Consider the following 22,828-nt stretch of genomic DNA (forward strand, 5'->3'; position numbering starts at 1 on the left):
CTTGTCTGAGATTCTGTGCAGAAGCATTCTGCATTTCTAGACCTTTAGGAGATGCCTGTGCTTATTCTTTGTTCCTTAATCTAGTAAGAACAGATCTTAAGAATGGAGGGGTTGGGAGATGGGAGTGGGACAGTGGTGATAAGTGCCCTTATAGGTGCTATTTACAGGCTACTGTAGGATTGAGCCCAGCCAAACCTTCCTTCCTTAGCCATGCAGGTGTATGAAAAAGGCAAAGGCAGGAAGGGCCAGGATGAGGGACTGTGTGGTGCAGTGATCTTTCTCAGCTGAGAGAGAGAGAGGAATGCTGAGACTCAGCCACTGGTTTAAAACAAACAAAAAGAACAGCAGCAACAAACACCACCAAAAGAAAAAGAAATTGGGGCTAAGCAGATCTGAAGAGGCAGACAGAGGAATGTCTTTTCTGTGTGTTGATCATATGTGTCTAATGAGTGCTTCCTCTTGCAGCTGTGAGTTCAAAAGCTTGATGTCATGGAACTAGAAGTCAGTGACAGAACAGAGGGCTTTCCATGCTTGGACAGATGGTGAAACACTGTTCTCAAGATTTCCTTTATCAGAGTCCTGAGACTTTTTGTTTTCCTTCAAGGACTTAAAAGTACTGAGCTGCTGCAGCCTAAGGGCAAGAACAGCTGGCAGGTGTCACCAGGGAGTTTTTCCCTGAATTCAGTAGCTCCTTTTGAGGGAATTCACTTTTTGCTTTTCACTAGCAAGGAGGATGCTGAAAGGTTTCTTTTTCTGATGCTCCTGAGCTTCTGAAATAATTGGTTCATTAGTAACTAAGGAACAGAAGCATTTACAGGAAAAGCTCCTAGAAGCTGGCTTCCCTCTGAAAGATAAGTTGTTTTGATCCTGTTTGTTTTTTCTGAAGAGTGAGGAATTGGTACAGAGTGATCCAACCACTGATGAAATATCTTGTAAAATATGAGTTGGGAAGCATAATTAATATTATATCATCTGATCAGTCAAGCAGCCCTACAGAAGGGACTTAGAGTAATGACTTTATCTCAGAGGGTTACTTAGTGTTGCATAATGTCAAATGACTACATTAAACTTGATACTGGCAACGTAATGTGGGAAGAGAATGTGATAAATACAGAAATCTAGGGAATGTCAGTCCTGAAGTATGATCTAATTTATGATCTCTTTGAAAGGCTACCTTTAATGATACTTCTTTTGAATTATCTATAGTAGAGACATAATTTTTTGGTGTACCTTCTCCTCTTTTGGCATAGCTTCAATTCTTAAAGGAGAGTAACTGGACTGTGAGGTGTTGCCTATAATGGATTTAGATTAACTTATTACGCAGAAGTTGAATGAAATAGTTACAAAATTGGGTTGAGTATAATCTCTTTGGGAGAGTGAGGGTTGAGCAATGAAGCCTTCTCCCACACTAACACACTTCTAGAATGTCTTTGGGTCTTCAAGAAGCATTGTACTTGAAGGACTGACCCTCAACAGGATTGTTTCGTCATGGGGTGAACAGTGGGTCAAAGGACTGGGTTAATACCAAGTTCAGTACAGTACATTTCAGTAAAGCTTTGGGTACTGTCTCTCATGGGATCCTTCTGGACAAAATGTCCAGCACACAACTGGATAAACACATCATGCAACGAATGAGCAACTGGTTCATGGGTCAGGCACAACAAAGTGTAACAGGGAATGAATGGGTTGGCATCCAGCTGGGGACCTGGCACTAGTGGGGTTCTGCAGGAATCCTTGGCCTGTTGTTCTTCAGCATCTTCATAAACAACTTAGACTCAGGACTGGAAGGGATACTAGGCAGGTTTGCAGACAGTACAAAACTGGGACGATCTGTTCACTCTCTTGAAGTCAGAGAGGCCCTGCAGAGAGACCTCGACAAATCAGAGGGCTGGGCCATGTGTACTTCATGTACCAGCCATGTGTAGTTCAACAAGGGAAAGTGCCGGATTCTGCACCTGGAATGGAGAAACCCTGGATGTGGGGACAGACTGGGGAATGAGATGCTGGAAAGCAGTGGCAAAGAAAGGAACCTGGGGCTCCGGGTTGATAGCAATTGAATTGAAGATGAGTCAGCAATGCCCTGGCAGCCAGGAGGGCCAAGCATGTCCTGGGAGCATCAGGCACAGCGTCACCAGCCAGGCAAGGGAGGGGAGCGTCCTGCTCTGCTCTGGTGTATTGATGCCAACCTATAGTGTATGTTACCTAAGTGATGATTTGTTAAGGTCTGTATTTTACCAGAAAAAATGTTACGAGTTAGAATGAGCATAAGGCTTGTAATATGTAATCTTCACTTAACTTGGACTTGGTTGCTGTGCTGATCCTGAGCAGAATAGCCTTGAAATAATGTCTTCCTTTGGGCTTTTCAAAACAGGGCCATGAAGTTTAAAACTAACTCACTAGTGCCCTTCTGAGCTAAAAGACAGTAAATTATAATCTGAATCCTCCTCTCATGAGGTAGATATCCCAGCATTCCTATGCAAGGGAAGAATACCAAGGCTGTGCCAAATTGTTGTTCAATGCCAAGTTCCTTATCATTTGCTTTTCGAGATTAAGATTAGCAATTTGGAGGTCCCAGTGGTTGTAACATTACATGTGAGCCTTTAGCAGCAAGGTAGAGTCTTGATTGTTATCCAGAAATATTAAAAACATGAATAAGTTGTAGGGTAGGTGATCCTGTTTAAAAACAGACAAACAAAGACAAAAATATAAATGTAAGGAGGAATTTCTCATTCTGTTGAATGTGACACCTTATATGTGGTGGTGGGAGAAGATAATCCCAGGGGTCACCAGTTGCCTCTGAAGCTCTGAGAACTCTCTTTTTCATTTTAATTCCATTTCATGGTAGATTTTGTCTGGAGCCTTTATACAGTGTGTGCTCAGATTTCACTGTATTAGAATATTGCTTTTGTGGCATTGATCACCTTGGATGTGTGTGGATGCTGCTTTTTGTTTCAGCAGGAATAGCTTCAAAGATGTTGAAAAGCGATTAAAATGCTTACTTTTACAGTAGGGCCTGTGAAGACAAATGATGGCTATAGAAAGGGGCTTTCCCATGAAGGTGATAAGGATTTGTAAAGAATTCTGGCTTCAGACTTTTAAATGTGCTAATTTGGAGTGCGCTCACTAGAGATTAATTGCACTTAATTATATACATACACTGAGAGGCTCCCAGTCTCTGTCCTCTTTACTGTCCTAATTTTTCTTTGTTTCATGCTCCTTAGTCTGCACTGTCACCCGCCTCCTTAATGTCTTTCATCCATTCATGCCTTTTAGCTTCTCCACCTTAACCAGTCAGCTGTGTTTCCATCTTCTCCTCTGCTATCCTTCTGTGATATATTTTCACCACAGCAAAACTACTGCTGTTTTTCCACCCATGGTTAAATATAACAGGAAAAAATAAGCCCGAGTAAACCCACAGCTACATGCTTTCAGCAATGAAAACAGTTCTGAGTTTAACAAAGCTATACGTTTTCCATTTGCTCCAAATTTTAGGTGCTGACCCAGGAACCTTGGCCTTGTATACTTTCATTTAGTGCTTTGTTGCAGAAGGCTTTAACTTCTCAAGAAAATACAGTATCTCATATTTCCATAACTACACACATGGTAAATCTGTGGCACTGTGGAACTTGTGATTCTTGTTCATGTGGGCCATAAGCTCGGAGAAATAGAAAGCAGCATATATTAAAATCAAGTTGACGTCAATTTGTCTGATAACAAACCACAGTATTTAGCTGAATCACAGTGAACTGTTGCACAGAGAGAACAAATTATGTAGTCTTAGAATTTATATTTGATTGTCTTATTGCAACAAACTATAGATAATAGAAAACTGTCTACCAAATAAGTGATCTCCACAGAAAAGCATGTCTACATATTTCACTTTTATAGTTTGCTAGTCTCCTGCTCAGAGATGTCTTCTCGCATTATGAAAAACCAGTATAAGTAGAATGCTTTTACTTTTTCATTAAGTTATGGAATAGAGGCTTGCTTTTAAGCTGTAGTTAAAGCTGGTTGTTCCTGCATTCATGAAGGCAATAGATGAAAGCTTGATGTTGAAAAATTCCTTTAAAGCTCCCTGACTCCAAAAGAGCTACATTTCTTAGTGGAAGCAGTTTTTAGGATATTGTCAGGATATTTTAAAAGGTAGTGTCTTGTTTCTAAATGAAACTCTGTATGCATCTGTGTCTTGTAATGATTTTAAAAGCTAAGTTTGGATTAACTTGATGTAGTCATCAGCATGCTTGATCAATAAATAAGATGTGTGATGTTTAGTAACTTCTTAAATTATATTGAATTTTAATTTAAATATTCATCCTGAAGATGTTCTTTTTAATTCCTTTATTAATTCCTTAAGCAGTGTTAACCTGGTGATGAGAGGATAGTGAAACAGTCTTGTGGCGCTTCAATTAACCAGCTTGCAAAATGAAGACCTTTAAATGATTCTCTGATTCTTAAATATATATAACCTAAAAGTCACTTGGTAAAAACTTTGGAGAAGCATAAGTTTGAAAACTGATTGTCTCCCTCTATTCAGGTCATCTATTGTTACTCAGCCTACATGGGTATGTAAATGGTGGTTTAGTTACTGATTATCTGTTTCTCTACACACACCTGTAGATCTAATTTAGGTGATGTTTTCTTTGCCCTCCAGGTATGCTGAGCATAGATCACTATGTTACTGGTTTGTTTTTCCATTCAGTAGAATCCATTTGTTTTACAATAGACAGACTTTGCAGCATTTATTGGCATAGATAAGGTGATTTAAATCAGGCAAACAGGCTCAGAGTTTCCAAGATCCACAGGCTTGTGCTTGTTTTGACTTCAGGGGGAGCTGACTAAATTCTTCTAAAATTATGGCCATGAGGCCCTAGCTACAAGTTATCGGTACTTACTCTTGAAACACAAAGTATTTACTAAATGCTGTACTTTTCATCACACGTGCAAGACCATATTTGTAATTAAATATACTGGGTTAATCCAGGCAGAAGCATTATGCATATGGTGCTTGTTTTGTTTCTTTTCAAATGGGTTTTTAATTGGAAGGATATAAAAGATGAAGACTTGAGAGGTCTTTTCTGTTCTTTTCTTTTATACCAAGTTGATTGCCCTGGTGTCTAAATTTTAGTCGTATTGGTTGTAGTGGTCAGAATTCAGTTTGACTTTCCTGAAATGCAGTAGAGTTTTAAAATTACTTCTTCATTTTAAAATTCTTCTACCTATACTCTGGTTTTATTCTAACCATCTGGAAAAGGTTTAGAAGCACAAGTCAAAATAAAAATTAGCAGTTGAAGCTGGGAGGGTAAAACTGCAAGGATTATTTACCCTCATGCTTCACTAAATAAACTGATTGGCATCTGGGATTAAATGAACTTCCTTCCACTCAGCAGCATTAGTGTGTTGTACCATTAGGTTCAAGCTTTTGATTGTATGTCTGAGACATCCATGGGGCTTTCTCTGGAAAAAGAAGGATGAGTTACTTGCATTGTTAATCACTTACAGCCTCCTAATCCGGATATTTAAACTTGGTTTATACAAATACAAAGAGGGGGAGTAGGAGTAATGTCTCTACTCAAATGCAGTGAGTAAAGCTGGATCTCTGTGAGCCAGGTAGGACATCTGCTAGGGTTGAGTGAGCAGCCAGCCCTGAGTTAGCTGCTCACTCTAATAACAGCTAATTTCCTTTGTCCTCAGATCAAGTTTGTATATACTTTTCCCCTGCCCTGTCACTACTTGGGGTAGCTGATGGTGGAACCTGCAGCCTGTCAAAAATGTGCAAAAAGGATGCTCCACATCTTTCAGCATTTGCAGGAAAAATGTGCAGCATGGAGGGAAAAGCTGTTCATTAAGGGGAAAAAAGTCTGGAAAAGCTTTGGAAGAATGCTTGAGGAGCATCCACTGAATATGGTGAATTAACTTGTTTTCATTTATGGGAAAGCAGAAATACTGCTGTTGGGAAAAAACCCTCTACTAATAAAGCACTTACTTCTGTCCCTGTCTTTTCATGAGATAATAAATCACACAACTGGGGCATATTCAAGAGAGCAAGGCTGTCTCAGCGTGGGTTCGGTATAGTTTGTGGGGTTTTTGTTTCCTTGTGGTGCAAATAGAAGGGGATGGGGTATTTTTGTTGACATTAGGCAAATACATAGCATCATCTTCTGCCCTTTGTGATAAGCAGTGCTGTTCTGGCTTTTTGCAGTCATTTTCACACTCACTTAACTCATTTTGGTGAAGAACCCGACAGTTTAAATCCCTGCGATGTTTAAATCCCTGCAATGTCTGAGACTCGTGATTTCTCTTGCAGAGTTCAGATGGGTCCCTCTCCGAGGTTGTGCAGAAATGGAAGGAGTATCAGCTCCAGTGCCAGAAATACTTGTATGAGACACCCCCCATTGTGGCAGGTAAGCTGATTAGGTAGGGATAGGATGTATTACTTTTTAAAATGCATGATAACAGTATCAAGGGACTGATTATGAACTTGAAAATACTTCTTTCTGGTTCATTGCTTCTGTATCCCATTTGCTCCTGCCTGCTCTCTGTGGGGCTCTTCCCTCTGCTGGGGGAAGCATTTTATGGAGCAATTTCATTGTAAAGATGTTTGTCCTTAGGTCCAGAGTGTTACGCAGTGGCAAGTGGTAGCTGTACCATATCAAACAGCCACTAATGTAATAGACCTGAAACTTTTTTAGGTGTCAAGGTGTTAGGAAATCTGGGACCATGCTGTTCACATTGAACTAGGAGTTTGTGGGTTGTAAAGTTGGTATAAGCTATTCTGAGCCTTGTAAAATGCTGAAATGATTTTGGAAAAAGCAGCAAGTGCCTTAAGGAGAATGTAGCTTGTCTTGGTGTTTGAACTGCTGTAATATGCTGAGAGCATCTGTGATGTGCCAGCATCATGGTGTTTAGAGGACAAGTGGTGACTTGTCAATAATGCTCACGGTTGGACACCATGCAGGCTCTCCTCTGCTTCAGTGCTTTTGTGACACACTGAAGATGTGTCTAAAGGTGTGCCTGTGAAGAATTATTTCTAAACTGTTAATATTTCTTGTCTCAACTACATTATTATGTCAGAGTGAGAACAGTAGCTGATGACAATGGCAGGGACACATTCATCTCCCTCTGCTGCATTATTCTGTTGAGCAGTTGAGTGCTGCCCTCTGAGAATGACAGTTTATTGAATCTGAAGTAGAAGTATTCTCATGTTGATTAAGCTGTAATGCAAAGTTATGGTTGTGTGGGGGTATTTCATTGGTGGACCTATATATTAGGGTAGACTTTCCAACTGCATGAATCTGGACCGTTCTGAGGAATTATTAACTTTAGTGTTCATAGCAGAAATTATTTTAAATTAAACTGTGACCAGTAAGGGTGTAAAAAAAAAAAAGATATATCAGTACTAATCCATTACTTCCTTGTCTGTTGAGTCAGTGTAAGACCCTAATCTGTTTCTTAGTTCCTCCTTGAAACAATGGTTTCCTATGTGAAGATAAACTCACTCTTTCGGATAAATAAATGTTGTATAATTCCACATCAGAGCTTAAATGCATTTGTCTGTATTTCCTATTATATTCTGCTCTTCAGTCTTTTCCTTCCTGCTGTATTAGTATGAGGCAGTGGCATGAGCCTCCCTTCTCTCTCTGCAGAAGGCAAGTTCTGCAACAGAACATTTGATGATTATGCCTGCTGGCCAGATGGACTACCTGGCACCTACGTGAATGTCAGCTGCCCCTGGTATCTTCCCTGGGCTAATGCAGGTAAGAGCCTTTCCTTATGGGCACAGCTTTTAACCAATTCTATTATCCTTGCCCAGTCTTAGCAAGGTCAAGATTGGCTTAAATGTTTGTGAGTGCAGTACTCTGTAACATAAAAGTAGGGACTGATATTAGTATGATACATTCTTTATCTCTGTTTAGCAGGAGAAGGTGAAAATGAGAGAACAGACTTCTTAAAGGTTGTGTTTAGTTTGGATATTTTTTTAGTCTCATCTGGTTTTGCTGCTTGGGTAGTGGTGACTGTTAATAACTTAGCCTTCAGCAAGCACGCAGAGCTAACAATGATAATGGCTTAGTTGGAAAACTGAGATAAAAGTAACAAAGGTAACTGGTACATCATCCTGTAGAAAACAGAGACGGAAAAGTCTAAAGTGAAATTGTTTTGGGCTGCTTCCTGAGATAAACCTATTTCTCAGAACGCTGTGAGATGAAGGCATTTTGTGTTTGCAAAGACTTCTTCTGTGAAGGACTGAATGGCACCTTTAGATTTTTACAGCCTTATGTACATGTACACTTGAAGGCAAGGTGTATTAGATCATTTTGTCTAGCATTCTGTCTTTCAAACCAGTGACTTGTACAGCTTGTACTTTGTGAAGACCTTTCTATGCTTTGAAGTCTAAATGAAACAGTTTATTAGCCAGCTCCAGCAGTGTGGAGAATTGGCTTTGGCTTCTGTTAAAGGACAGAGAATATTAATGAGGATATATAGTTCTGATTGATGGGTGCAAAGTGTATGATGTATGGAGAACGTGTTTTGTTGTATGGATGGGTATCAGGAATGTTGAAGAGAAGGGATGGGATAGTCAGAGATTACTTAAATGTATTGTGTAATGTGGGACCTGGGCATAATACAAATAGCATGAAATAAGGGGTGGAGATCGTCTTGGATCTGGCTGACTTGTGGATGACTTTCTTCACAACAGCCCTTGCTCAGTGTCAAAGCACTCGCTCCAGGTCCTGCCCAAGGCCAGCGAGCCTGGGGGTCTGCTTGAGGTTGGGAAGTGACATAACTGGGACAGCTGATCTGATGGGATATTCCTACTGTATGATGTGGTTGGCAGTAAAGCTCAAGGAAAGGGGGAAGAAGAGGGAGAAGTGAGTAGAGGCATTCATGATGGTGTCTTCCCACATAATGGTTATCCATGCTGAGGCCCTGCTTTCCAAGATGTGACTGGATGTCTGCCTGTGAATGGGAGGCAGTAAATAAATTCCTTATTTTGATTTACTTGCATGTGCAGCTTTTGCTTTACTTATTAAACTGTCATTATCCTGAAGGGTTTCTGGTGCATGTGTAAATCCCCACACTTTAATCAAAATGTCACCACAACACTGACAAAAGTTAAAAATGTATGCATACAACACTACTATACCCCTTGGCCGTTCACTGCTTTACAACCACAAAGGATTCCCTGTAGTTGTTCCCCTCTGTGGTAACATCCAGTCCCAGTTTTTCCCATTACTTCTCCTGGTTACTTATTTATCTTGACCAGCAAGATATTGCATCTTAGTTTTTCTCCCCCATCCTGTTGAGGAGGGAATGCAGCCAGGGGTGTGTTTAGCAGCCCACCAGTCAGTTTACCTAATCCACTGAAGAAGCTCAGAGGCTGTGAAGAAGTCTCTGCCCTGGTGCCTGCAGCATCTCCTCACCTCCATCTTCTCTGAGCTTAGTGCTCTGCACAGGGCTGCTTCTCACACTTTTTTTCTCACCCCTCACTGCCAGGCAGTGTTTGGTTCTTTGTTGCATTCAGTTTCCCTGAGGTGCCATGGTCTAGTTGATAAGGCGGTGTTAGTTCATAGGTTGGACACGATGATCTCTAAGGTCTTTTTCAATCTAGTTGATCCTGTGATCTTGGCTGAGGGGCTCAGCTGTGCCCTGCAGTGGATCTTTGGAACCAGTTGTGTCCACCATGGGACAGCTTCAGCCTCTCCTTGCAGAGGCCACCCTTGGTTACAGCTCCAGCCTTGCCTCTTTCCTAAGTGACTTCAGAAGTTAAAATGCTGTTTGCTAATCCTCCTCAGGTTATTAAAGATGTCATGCTTTTGGAATGGATAAGCAAGCTTTTTCAAGTGTATGAAATTAATATTTACCTCATAATTAACATAAAATCACTGGATACGGCAGAATTTTTTCCAATAATGCTTTTCTGTCTGGATACCTAAAACTCTTTACAGACTTTAACTTCTTTCCTCTAAACCTGTTTATTTTCAGTCTTTAAGACCCTGGACTTTCAACTGCTCTTGAAACCACTGCTGGAAAAAGCCATGGTTTAATGCAGTACTGCAGATTAATAAATTACTTGAATGTGCAATATCTTTCATACTTTTGAAAATAAGTTTTTTTAAAAATTAATTATCCTGAAAACGGTGTCTGTTTCAGTGAGAAGAGCAGGATTTTGTAAACTCCTTGCTAGGGAGAATTGCTAAACACTTCAGAAAATCATTAAACCCTTGGATTTGTTCCTTTGTTGATCAAATCATATACTTCAACCTCTGTTATAGCGGCGAGGAATAAGAATGGAACAAGGAAGCCTTTCACTGTCCAGTATAAAACAAGAAGTTTGTATCTCTGCCAGGTATGCAATTTTAGTAGCCTGAATTACCATCACCTGATAGGATTCCATGACATCTTGTGGAATTGTGTTCAAAGTGAATGCTAATGATCTGCTGTGATGAAGAGGTGATGTCTTTGTAATAGAAGATCTAGAGCAATAGAAAATTGAATAACCTCTGATTTAGAGTGGTCACTAAAGGATGTTTATTACTTGTTCTTGGTTAGCCCCCTACTTGGAACTTGAAATAGGTTCTAGCAGTGCAGGACTTCCGTCTTATTTCCTGCAAATGGAGAGGAGGAAGAGATGAGACGTTGTTTGGAAACTAACTTCAAAACATGTTCAGGGAAGGTCACCAAGTATCAAGTGCTTCATCCAAGTGTACTCAAATATTTAAGACTGCTGCTCTCTTGACTATGAGTCAGGTTTTCAAGTTTGTAGAAAGCTTGCTGGGGTATACCTGCAGAAATCCCCTGGGAATTGAATTGAGTCACTTGAAACCAAATGTTGCTTTTCATGGGGTACTGAAATGGAGGAAGCATTGAGTCTGAGTCACTTCATGATTTAACCACTTTGAAATAAAAATGTAGAAGAGCTGGAAGCAGGGAAAGGTAATACAGAAAGCATAAACTGGTCATTAAAGGATAGCTTTGGGAAAGCCATAGCCCACCCACAATCTTGTCAAGTGAAATGAAGCGCAACAAAAAGGGCTTCTAAACAGATCTGAGAAAAAAATGTGGATCCACTGCTGAGTGCAGCAGGAGAATCTTTGGCAAAGGATGGGGAAATGACTGAAGTGCTCACTGTGTTCATCATGGCCTTTACTGGTAAAACTCACTTTCAGCAATCTGAGGCCACTGTGATCAGTAATAAAGTTGAGAGCAATGAAGAGTTACTCTAACTGGATGAGGGTCAGAATATGGAACACTTTCATGTGGTATACCCAAGTCCACAGCAAGGGAAGAGCAATGGAGGTGTTTATCTTGACTTTAGTAAGACTTTTGACACAGGCTCCCATAACATCCTCTTTGAGAAACTGATGAAGTATGAATTAGACAAAAGGCTGAAAAAATGGCCTGACAGGAATCCTGTGAGGTTCTACCCCTGGGGAAGAATAGTTGAGTGTATCAGTTGTCTGGCTGGAAAGCAACTTCACGGAAAAGGTCTTGGAGGTACTGGTGGACACCAAGCTCAGCATGAGCAGCAGTGTGCCCTTGAAGCAAAGGACACCAATGGCTTCCTGGGTTGTATTAGGAAAGCATTAGTGGCAGTTCAAAAGAATGATCCTTCCCCTCTACTCTGGGGGGTGACACATCTGGAGTGCTTTGGCCAGTTCTGGGCTTCCCAGTATGAGAGAGACATGGAATTACTTCAGCAGGTCCAGCAAATGACTGTGAAGTTTGAGGAATGGGAGTGCCTCTCTTACAAGGTGAGACTGAGAAAGCTGGTGTTCTTCAGCCTGGAGAAGAGAAGCCTCAGGGAAAATCTTATCAATGTGTATGCTCACATATTGAAATACAGAAAATTTCCTTTAAATGTAATTATTTTGTGGTGAGGTTTGTCAAATACCTAGGACAGGTGACCCAGAGAGGTTGTGGAGTCTCTGTCCTTGAAGTTGATCATAGCCTGACTAGACATGAACCTGAGCAACTTGCTCTAGTTCCTCGCTGTATTAGGAAATATCCTTGGTCTTAATCTGGTGTTGACTGCTTTGTGATTCTCTGCTTCTGTTAATTTTTTTATAAGATAAATTTTGGTAACTAGTTATTGTCAGATGTTACAAATTTCTGTTGGTGTCAGCCAGAATACAAGATGGGGAGAAGAATTTGCATGGTAAATGTTTGGAAAGCTGGAGTATTCCTTGGGGAATTCCAGGTTTTGCTGTTTGCATACCACTCTTATCCTAGTGGCTGTCAGTCTTGGGCCTGCCCTTCTGCAAATCTCAACAGCAGATGTGGCCCAGCATGTTACCTAGCAGAGTGGCAAGCTGTAAATGGCATGAGGAACTTTTCACGTGCTCGGCAGGTATGTGAGTAGTTCAACCGCACATGATGTCAGTTCTTGTCCCTGCATGATGCCACAGAGCTGCTCCCTGAGGTGTGACATTCTTCTTGCTTGATTAATGTGGCAGCTTCTGAATCCCTGTCTGCATTGTGGGCACGGTTCAGCAGAAGTGTTTTCTCCAGTTCTTTGGATTGCTCATTTATCTCAGGGGACAAGAGCAGCTGCAGAGAGATGGGAATCTGTTCACTGAGAAGCTTGAGAGTTAATCTGGTGTCCAGTGCTGTGTGCCTATTCAGACTTGTGTGCCTACAGAGACTCAGGACCAGCCTTTTGCCAGACAAATCCGTGCAGGATGAGCTTACAGGTCTTTTGTGTTAAGGAATATCTGCATTTACAAGATTTTTCCTTACAAGATCACTTCCCTTGTGATTGCAATGTTTGTCTTCAGCCTTTTTTGAAAATGCTACTTGCACAGGCAGCCCATAAAGTACAGCAGAGACAATCAATACTGTCCCACTCGTGTGTCAGATCTCTTTAGAAATGCTGAGGCTGAGACTTCTTTTTGTTGTGTCACCTAGCAGGTGTGTCAGCATCCCTGAAAAACTCACTATTGGCATGCTGTCTGCAAGGATGGGCTCTGAGGGCTGGGAATATGTTCACGATAATTGAATAGAAGAAAGATCACAACATTAGACCAAGATTTTATGGTTGAAACCATGTATGCCAGTACTGCTACTGACTTTTTTTTTTTGTGACAGGCAAGTAAATTAAACCTGAATTTTTACAGGAAGTTTTTTTATTATAGGTTTCACTGAAATGGTGGGTGCAATATTCATTTGTGGATGCACTTCTGAAATACGTTCTGAACACTGGGTTATTTTCTCTTTCTTCAGTGGCACTGCTGTCATTTTTTCATCTGTAGTTACGCAGCAAACTAGATTGGAAATTTCACCCAGCTGAGATGTGGGGATTTCTCCTCCTTCCTTTGAGCCTTGGTTTTATTTTTATTTCTCTCATGTAGATCAGGAAACTGATATGTGTGATTGCAGCTATATTAGCATTCATCTGCTTTAAGTATATTGGTCATAATATTATTTTCTCTAAAATAAAACTGTGAAATAAGAATATTATGGGTATTTGGGTAATCAGTATTCCACTAAAGCCAAAGTAGCTGAGGTTGAGAGTAGCCTCTGCTTCAGGTTAAATCATTGTCACTGGAATGAGAGGTGGCTGATGTGTCTCACAGCGTAGGGGTTGGTATCCTAGCAAATGAGGAGCCCAGACACTGCTGGGCTGCAGCTACATGGCAGGAGTTCATAAAGTCATCTGTGTCCCTTGAGAGCCATGTAAAATAGCTTTGTGCATGTAGTGAGGGAGTTCTTTCTTGCTTCTTGACAGCAAGAAGCAGGATTGTTGAGGCAAATGGAATGTGGAAGGGAATCTCATTTTGGTCAAACAAAGTATTCTGTTCAGGGCTCTGTAGGGAAATTCTTAAATTTTCTCTTTGGGAAGATTTTTTGGTTTTCAAGTGTTCTTTTTAAATGCTTTCAAAATATGAAGAGAAATGTATAGCTCATCAAAACAAGCACAGGTTTAACTTTGGCATGATTTGCTTTGCTATCCCCCCAAAAAAAACCCAGACCAAATCAAAGCTTTTTTTTTTTTGGCCTGCTTATACATCTTTGAAAGAGCAAACTACAGAAGTTTCTCAAGTCTGTGAAAGCTATTTCACTCTAGCTCTGTTTGGCTTTTATTTGTTCTTATGCAACACCCACTGAGGGCAGGTCTTTGTGGGGAGATGCTGAAGTAGCAGGAGGGAGGTTATTGTTAAATGAATTTGTTCTGCAAAGTTGCCAGTGCAGATCTTGGCCCACAGCCAGAGCTTGTTGAAGGCAAATTTTCTATACTTTTGGCTGATAGAGTTGAAGCTTTTGCTCCTGTGTGTGAAGCCCACTCAGGTTATGATAACACTGAAGTTGCACCGGGTAAACTTTGCACACCTTGCTATCTGCATTGTAGTTGGAGAGATTATGACAAGTTCTGGGGCTGTAGCTGTCTCAAAGCCCAGTCAGTGCAGAAGCTCTGGGGAGCAGTAGGGGCTCCTTTAAGGGACAATGGGCACCTTGCCTCACTGTCACTGGCTGTGTGTTTTTCTTGTTACCTTCTCATAATTGAAGGCCAGCTGCCAGTAACACCATGTGGATTTGGAAGCTGTCGAGCTGCACAATTTGTCTTGCAATTATGCCTCCTCTGGGGTTCTGATATTTTATTGTTTAATAGCACTAAATCCTTTTTAATTAAAAAACCTTCCAGAGGTACTGGTTTCAGGCAAGAGTTATGTGAACAGTAGCCACATCAATTGCTCCTATATGCACTGGACTACACCAAGGCTGGCCATGAACTTGCATCAACACAGATGTGGCTGTTGCTCAGATCTCCACTCAATATCTGAAATCTTTGAATGCTTTTGTTTCAATATTTTGAAAGCATTTAAAAAGAACACTTGAAAACCAAAAAATCTTCCCAAAGAGAAAATTTAAGAATTTCCCTACAGAGCCCTGAACAGAATACTTTGACCAATATGAGATTCCCTTCCACATTCCATTTCAACTTAGAACCTGCCTCTGTTTTTGAGGGGTCTGATACGTGAATTAGATTGATGCCAGTCTGTGTCTGTGTTGGTATCTTGCTATGGCAGAGTAGTGAATTTTGAAGCAAACCCTGACTGTGTTGCTTGCCGAGACTGATTTTTTGAGCAGCTTTGGTGTCTGTTTCTTTGTAGGAAACTAAGCCAGAAGCTGTGCCCCAGGAGTGCACTGGATTCTTTTCAGTCCTGGGGGAGACATAAGACCTCACAATTTAGCTGTACTACTATGTAGTCTTCCATAAAAGCCATACACGGGCCTTTGGAAGACTTCTGCACTACCAAGAGCTCATTAAATGGTAATGTTGTCCATGAGACCTCAGTGCTTTGTAGTTCCCTGTGCTCTCTAAATCTACCTTTCTCCTAGTTTGAAATAGTTTTCTTTGTTTACCTAATAACTTCTGTTGTCATTCACCTTTGCTTGAATCGCTTGTCTCCTATAATTCACTTTATTATCTGTATTATCTTCTCTTTACTACGTTATGTGTTGCAATGGTGACACCTGCTCCTTTGTTCTCCCAGATCATCAGGTAAAGTACAGCCTGGGGACCCTTGGAAACAACATTGGTTTCCAGCCTGTGACGTGAGAGACCTGAAAGTCTCTCTGGTGGCAGACTAACCCAGCAGCAATACCAGGTGACCTCTGATGGTAACCTTGTGGCTGCCTCTGGCTGCTGGAGATGGAGTCAGTCTGATTAAATTGTGGAGATATCTGGCACCACAGCTGTACTTCACACAATAATTTTGTCCAGTCACAGAGGTTGTAAGAGCTGAGCTTCACTTGGGGCTGTGGAAATTCAGAGATGACACTGGGTTGCTGCTCCAGAGCACTGTCAGTTGCAAGGACATATCGAGGTCAGATCTTTCTCATTTCCCCCTGCTGTGACCTACATTTGACACCTTCTTCCAGCACTCCCCATTTTCTCTGTGGTAGCAGAACTTCTTTTCCTGATGTGTCTTGAGGTAGGGGCTCTGCATGAGGCTTTGGGTGGAAGTGGGGTGTTACCTTGGAACTTTGAAGTACCAGAGGTTAGCAGTTTAACCATGAGGATTTTATGACTGTTTAAAGCAATTTCCCTAGGGTTATGAGATATAGACTAACCTTATTCTGGTGCAGCAGAGATCATGGAAAGTGTCTGCACAGTCCCCACCCAGCATTAGTGTCTAAGTTAGTCCTGCCTGTTGCTTAAATCATGAATTAATACCTTCCTTCTTGTGTGGTGCCTTTCTTTTCCCAAGAGTGTAATTGAACTTGCACAATTACACAATTGTAATGGTATCACGTACAGCAATATTGAAGATTTCATTCCCTGCTACACAAGCAGGAAAATCAAAAATGGTGAAATTAATTCATCTGATCCCAAACTAAATCTATCTGTGATTGGGAGAAGAAGGGCTGAGAAAGGGAACAGAATCTTGTGTTTGTCAAGGTGTTGCCATGAGTGCTTTGTGTCTGTGGCATGCTGTACCGTGACCCAGGTGAGAATCACACATAGACTTCTGCCTCAGCAGGATTTTGTCATTGCTCCTGGGGTGCCTGGACCATTGGAAAAGCTTCTGCAGCTAATCCTTTCTTAAATGTGATTTAGTACCCTTCTCAGCCCCTTGCTATCAAACATGGTCATTCAGGGCTGGCGTTCAAGCATCTGCACTCCCAAGGCATCTGCTGTGCTGCAGGATTAAATCCAATGTCCTGATCTTCTTCCCTTTCCCTGAGTTCCATTTGCATGCTGTTCAAACTCAGTGGGGGAGGGAGTTTGGGGACAGAGTGCCATAGTGCCAGAAAGAAGCAAAAGCATAAAAAAGATGTTTGATTTTGTTTGTGAAACCTCCTATGGATAGCAGTGCTGCAGTGGTGAAGCTCTAGCGTTGCCTGTGCAAAGCAAAGCAAAGAAACTCCGTTGCTTTCTAGAGGGCTCTGTGGAAAACCCTACTGCTGAGGAAGCAGGCATTTGTGTGAGGGTTTTCTTTCAGACAGTTTTTGAAGTTATGTGCTTGGCAGGAACATTTGGTTCAAGGTACCAAGTTAAACCTTGTCTGGTTTCATCTCTCTCACTTTTTGTTTAATCATCCAGCTTCGCAGTTTGAGATGGTCCTTTAAAACCGAGACAGCAGATGTCTTCGTGAGTGTGGAGTTTAAGTACCTGCTTGTCTTTTTGTATGCAAGAAAATAAATTTCACTTCAAATATTGGGTACTCTGAAGATGATTAGACATTTATTAAATTTCTTCCCTTCTGTGCTTTAATAAAACCAAGCTTCCAGAAAGTTCTCCATAATGCTGAAAAAGATGTGACCTTTTTTCAGTGAAAAATGTTTCTTTGCATTTGCTAACCCATAAGCAATTCAAAATTTATATTTCTTTGCACCAGAAGCTGTCTCAAGCTAATTGGCAATTTCAGTTTGCTTAAAGTAATAATAAAAAAACCCTTAGTCTTTCAAGTTCACCTCTGCCTCTGTTTGTCAGTTTCCATCTGGTAGTATACCAGAGAACTCTCAAACATATGTTGCTCATCTCAAGGGTAGATACAGGGGCTGTCGGCAGAAATAATTTTTAAAATTGTTAACAGATAGATATTATTAACATGCATTTACTTTGGGCCACGTGGCAATGCCATTCTCTGTTTTATCAATTTTGCTTAAGTAAAAGAAACAGCTTTTTAAAGAAACTGCTGCTTAACTTCAGATTGAGGGGCATACAATGGAGCAGTGATATATGACCTTCCAGCTGGGCTGAGATGTGACTTTCTGTAGGGACAATGAAAAGCTCTCTACTCTGATTCCTCTCCTGCCACAACCAAAATACATTAAATGTGTTATACAACAGGAAACTTTGCACATAGCCAGACACTGAAATGCACATATGCATGATGTAAGCATGATGTTCATATGTCAGGTATAGATCTGGTCACCAAAGACCTTCTAGGAAGAATTATGGTTTTTGCACTGCTGGAGAAGCCTGCTGTAGGATATCAGCTTGCTCAGTCTGTGGGAGTTGGAACAGCTGGCAGGACTGTATGTTTTCCAAAAATTTTTTAGTTATAACTGTATCATGTTTTTGTTTAAAGTAATTCCTTGAAATGCACTGTCAAGGATATCAAGGCACACCTCGGAAAACACATAGCTGAGCTTAATTTTGTGAGTGCTTGAGACATTTCCTACAGCTGATCAGGCCATGAATAGTGCTTTTCAGTGAGAAGTGAACTCCATTAGACCCAGCTCCAAGGAAGACCTGGACTGCCTCTGTGCTTTGCTCATGCTAGTTTAGCAGGTAACGAGATATGTTTGATATCTTAGACTTCATCTGTATTCTCATTACATACTTGCATACTGAAGTTATCTACTTGCTTTTATTTGTTTTCTGTACCAGTGCACTTTTCAACAGAGGGACCTCAAACCTTTCTTCAGGTTACTTATGCCTAAGAACTTGCAGTTTATAATTGCTGTGGATGAGTAAACTGAAGTAATTAAGGGTCTGAATAAACAATAGTGTTTGTGTGTGCTACATAATTAAATGCCTTGATGAAAACAGATTGTTAACTTTCAGCTTACTTACATGTTGCTAATTAGTAAAATATTGATTGTTTTGGATTTTTTTTTTCCTCCCAAGTCCCAGAAGATGTGCTAAGACATGAATACTTGATCTTAAAACAGCTTAGGTGGAGAGCAACTTGCCTTTATCGCTCCCTTCTTCCCCCCTTTTCAGGAATTCCTGGCACTTCACCTTGGGCGGTGGGAAAGACTCCTCTCACATCCAACCTACATGTGTCCTTTCACATAACAGATAACTTAAAGATCACCACATCAGAAGCTTATCTTAATGGTCATTTCTCTTTCCAATATCCTCTGTTAAATTTTTGTGAAGATACAGCTCAATCTATGTATACATGTGTGTGTGTATATATGTATATAAGTAAATGTTTTATGTAAAGGCAGGTGAGTCTTTGCCTCTTTGTTAGCTCTGTGGTTGAATTTTTTATAATATTTTCATTTGACAGGATAGTCTTGCAAAAAAATGTGGACTGACTTAAAAGGTGTCTGAGTGCAAGTCTAATTATAGAACACCCTCCCCTTTCATACCATTTTGCATATGCAACTTTAACTTGAGAATATACTAATCTTTACAAGGATTACACTCTTAATCATGCGCACAGTTTTATTTGTTTAGCAGTATTACTCTTTTCTACTTGCAGGTTTTATTGGTGACATTCCCCTTGAGAGTTTTCTGTCATAGACTAGATTTTCCTTGAGAGACCTGGGTCCCTGCTATGAATTTTGAAAGTGTCTAATCTTCCTCAAACATGCTCCAAATGTTAACTGCTAGGATTCCCATACATCACTTTAATTTTTCTTCATATAAGAATAAAGCTTTTCTGGGCAATGTTTATGAGAGAACTTGGGTACATTACTTGTTTGATGACAAAAATAATGCTGGTTGATGCCTGGTCAGACTCATATGACTTTCTGGTTCTAATTTACTTTTTGACAATTGGAATGAGCAGAAATGAATTAGGTAAGAAAAGGATCAAGAGCTTAATGGCATATTTCCTCTGAAGGCAAAAAACTGACTTACACACGCAAAAACTGCCTGGTAATGGTGCTGGAGCTTAATGAAGCAGGGCACCAACAATTCCTTTAAACAGAATGAAAGCACGGGTAAAATGTGGAGAACATCGTGTTGGTGTGACCGATGAATGACAGTAGGCCTTAGTTTTTTTTAAATGTGAGGTATCATTGGCAGTGAATATTCAAGGGAAGGGATTGCTCCTTGGCAGGAAAAGAAAAGTTTAAGTCAAAGGGATTTTATGTCCATCCAAATACCTCTCAAGCAATGAAAATTGAATGGAAATTAAATTGGAATCGAGAACTTGGGGAAAAATTACCTATATAAGGGTGTAAGAGATCCTGATTTTTAGATCAGGGATAGGTCCCAGCTTTAGGTTGGAGGGTAAGAATCATTGAGATTGGTGTAAAGGAAAGGTAAATCCAGACATACCTGCAGCTGCAGTGGCCTCCAGACACTATGGACAGAAAAGATGGTGGTTTCCATAATAAAATTGCTTGGTCCTTTCTTTTTTTTTTTTTCCCATTATTTGTAAGAGCTTTTATTTAGTATATTACTTGGCATGATGAGATTCAACAAATTAGAACTCTATTTTAAGACTGATGTTTTCCAAGAACATGTTGTCAAAATCTTATTCTGTATTTCAGCATGTGGATGAGAAAGAGGAGTATGGCTCCTGTGATACTGGTGATATGTCTCTTGCTGCTTGTGCGGGTGAATTCCCTGTGTGTGATTGTTTGCAACTACAGTCTCCAGAGGCCATATCAGTGTGGAGTAGTGTTCCTTTCTCTTCAAATGTGTGACTGTTGAGGTCAGACATGCTTTTGGTGCATGGGCTGAGCAGGGCTTCTTGTGGCCTTGTTGGCTGCAGTAGGTCCATATCCGAGAGCAGATGTTCCTTGTTGATTTTGCCTCTCTTCACTGCTTGGCTGGAGCCAGGAGGAGCTTGGAGTATGATGAGGAATAGACTGGCAAGAAAGGAGATGTGAGAGGCTGGAGTTGGGTTGCAGTTTTAATTACGGTGGCTTTGGAAAACGGCCATGGAGGAGCAGCGTAGGAGATGGTGGCTTTGGAAAATGGCAAATGGTAGGAGCTGAGAGAGAAGTAGCAAAGTGTGGGGGGAAAGGGAAAGGGGGCAAGAGTGCTAAGGTAGAGCTGCAGCATAGAACTAAATATTGCAGCAGCAGGAAGGATTGAAGGACTGAACCTGAAGAGGAGGACCAAGGAGAAGAGTGCAGTTAGGGGAGAGAAGAATGGTGTGTCTTCAGTCTTTAACATGGATGAGATGCTTTATTTTATTTGTTCTGCTTTGAAGTATCCACATTCTGTATTTTGTGCAGATAGTGGCTATTTTTTATGGAATTATAGTTATCCCTAAATAAAGTTTGATAGTTTGAGATAAATTTTATGATCTAGTTTCCGAAAGCTTCCTATTGTTTAGGATTTTTTTGATGATCTTTTTACCTGTCTTGCGAGAGATATAAATTTAGGATTATTTAATCAGTGGTTCTTTATGCCATTGTTTTTGTGGATTACCAAATACCACTAATTTCCATGTTGCCAAGGACTGGCAGCAGTTTGCTTGCAGCATCTGGCATTTCTTTTAGCCTCTATGTTCTGGAGCTTTTTGTTTTGTGCAGAAGCTGCATCAACAACCATTGTTTATTAGCATGTGTACATACCTCTCCTTCCTGGCTGTGCACATTTAACATGCTAGTTACCTGTTGTATTTTCTCAAAGTTGTTTGCAGCTCAGCAAGTACTATGCTAATGGTTTGTCTAGTTTTTTCCTTTATTTTTAGCTTGTTTTGAGGGTTTTTTGCTTATTTTTATAAGGCCTTGGAATATGGGTGTAGTAAAATAGATCCCTTTCTCTGTCCTGGAGACAACTTTTGTTGTGTGGTTTGCAGCCTTTTAAGAGAGCTTTTCACTGCAGAATTTTTTTTTTTGCATCATTTTAATATCCTCTAATAGGATGGCTTCTATTAATTACATTAACTGATCCAATAACTTAAAAACACAAAACCTCTTAACAGCATTTTTACAAGTTTGTTTTGCATTAAACTTCCAATCACATTTGTTGTTGCAATCTACTTTTATTTATTCTGAACAAAACTTCTAATGGTACTTTTTGGTATCTTACGAAATGTTGACAAAGCTGTGCCATTATCATAAATACTTGTTTTTCATAAGCTGCCTTGTTTTATTGCATTAATTCACATATCTTTTATAGTTCATAAACATTCTTTATTAAACCCGATGCCCACATGCATGCATGCACTTTTATGATTTTTTTTTCCAAGTTTATTTCAAAAAGTTATGTTAGGTGTCAGTGTTGTCTAGCATAGTTAATGGCAGCCTTTTCTTAAAACAAGTTCCTCAAATTAAATGCTTGGAGGATATAGCACCTTTTAGGGTAATGCTCTGTTAAAAACAATGTTCTTTTCCAGAAAGCTATTGCAATTTTTGAGATACTAACTCATACCCAGTGATGTATACATTTGTGATTTAAGGAATACTTTGATTTGGCATGGTCTTCTTTGCTTCCATAACCTTTACTGGCCACCATTATGCAAGTAGGTTTTAATTATGAAGCCATGTTCTGTGATTTGTTTTCTTTTTCACAGATCTTATGCCTTCAGTATGAAGAATGGATTTGCATGTGAGATGTTGTAAAGGGGGCTCTTCTCTGCAGGATCATTGCCTTATTAACTGAGAGAGTTGTATTGAGGGAGGCAAGATATTGCAGAGCTGGCAAGGATGATCTCTGCACTAAGAGAACTGAATATGCCCATGCAGAATAAATTTTGTGGCTGCCTAGTTTTCTTTTTGCATAAATGCTACTTTATTATGTTACGAAAATATGATCTTTATTTTTTGATCATCTCTTTATGCATATGAGCTATAACCTTTACTGTTCATCGGGAAGCTGAATTGTTGGTGGTCTTTGAATGGACCACACAAATAAGAAAATGCATTATTTGGTATAGACTTGATTCAGTCTTTTTAAATATGGCTTGTATCTCACAGTAGTAAGAATGAGTAATTTCACATTAAATATCTCCCTCTGTTCTGTGTCCTGAATAAAACTGTGGATTCTGTTGGGGAAAAAAAATATATGACTGTATGTAGAAACAATGTTATTGGGTGGAACTAGAACTCATCTAAGTAGCTTCAGCTTAACACTTCCTAATTCTTGAATCTTTAGTGCTGTTGTGTTAATGTAATTTCAAAAGGAACGCTACTAAATAAGAATTTATATACAGGCAATATTCCTTGTGTGATGCCAAACATCATC

The 22,828-nt window shown here is 40.2% G+C and overlaps 1 protein-coding gene across 1 annotated transcript in view; it reads left to right on the forward strand.

Moving 5' to 3' along the window:
• GLP1R (glucagon like peptide 1 receptor) overlaps positions 1-22,828 on the forward strand; it is an 83,372-nt gene that overhangs the window by 20,895 nt on the left and 39,649 nt on the right. Inside the window, exons 2-3 of the mRNA XM_038132624.1 lie at positions 6,305-6,401; positions 7,644-7,754. Of these exons, the coding sequence (XP_037988552.1) occupies positions 6,305-6,401; positions 7,644-7,754 (208 nt within the window). The remainder of the gene's footprint in view (positions 1-6,304; positions 6,402-7,643; positions 7,755-22,828) is intronic.

This window comes from Motacilla alba, chromosome 3, assembly GCF_015832195.1.
Source record: "Motacilla alba alba isolate MOTALB_02 chromosome 3, Motacilla_alba_V1.0_pri, whole genome shotgun sequence".
Taxonomy (NCBI): domain Eukaryota; kingdom Metazoa; phylum Chordata; class Aves; order Passeriformes; family Motacillidae; genus Motacilla; species Motacilla alba.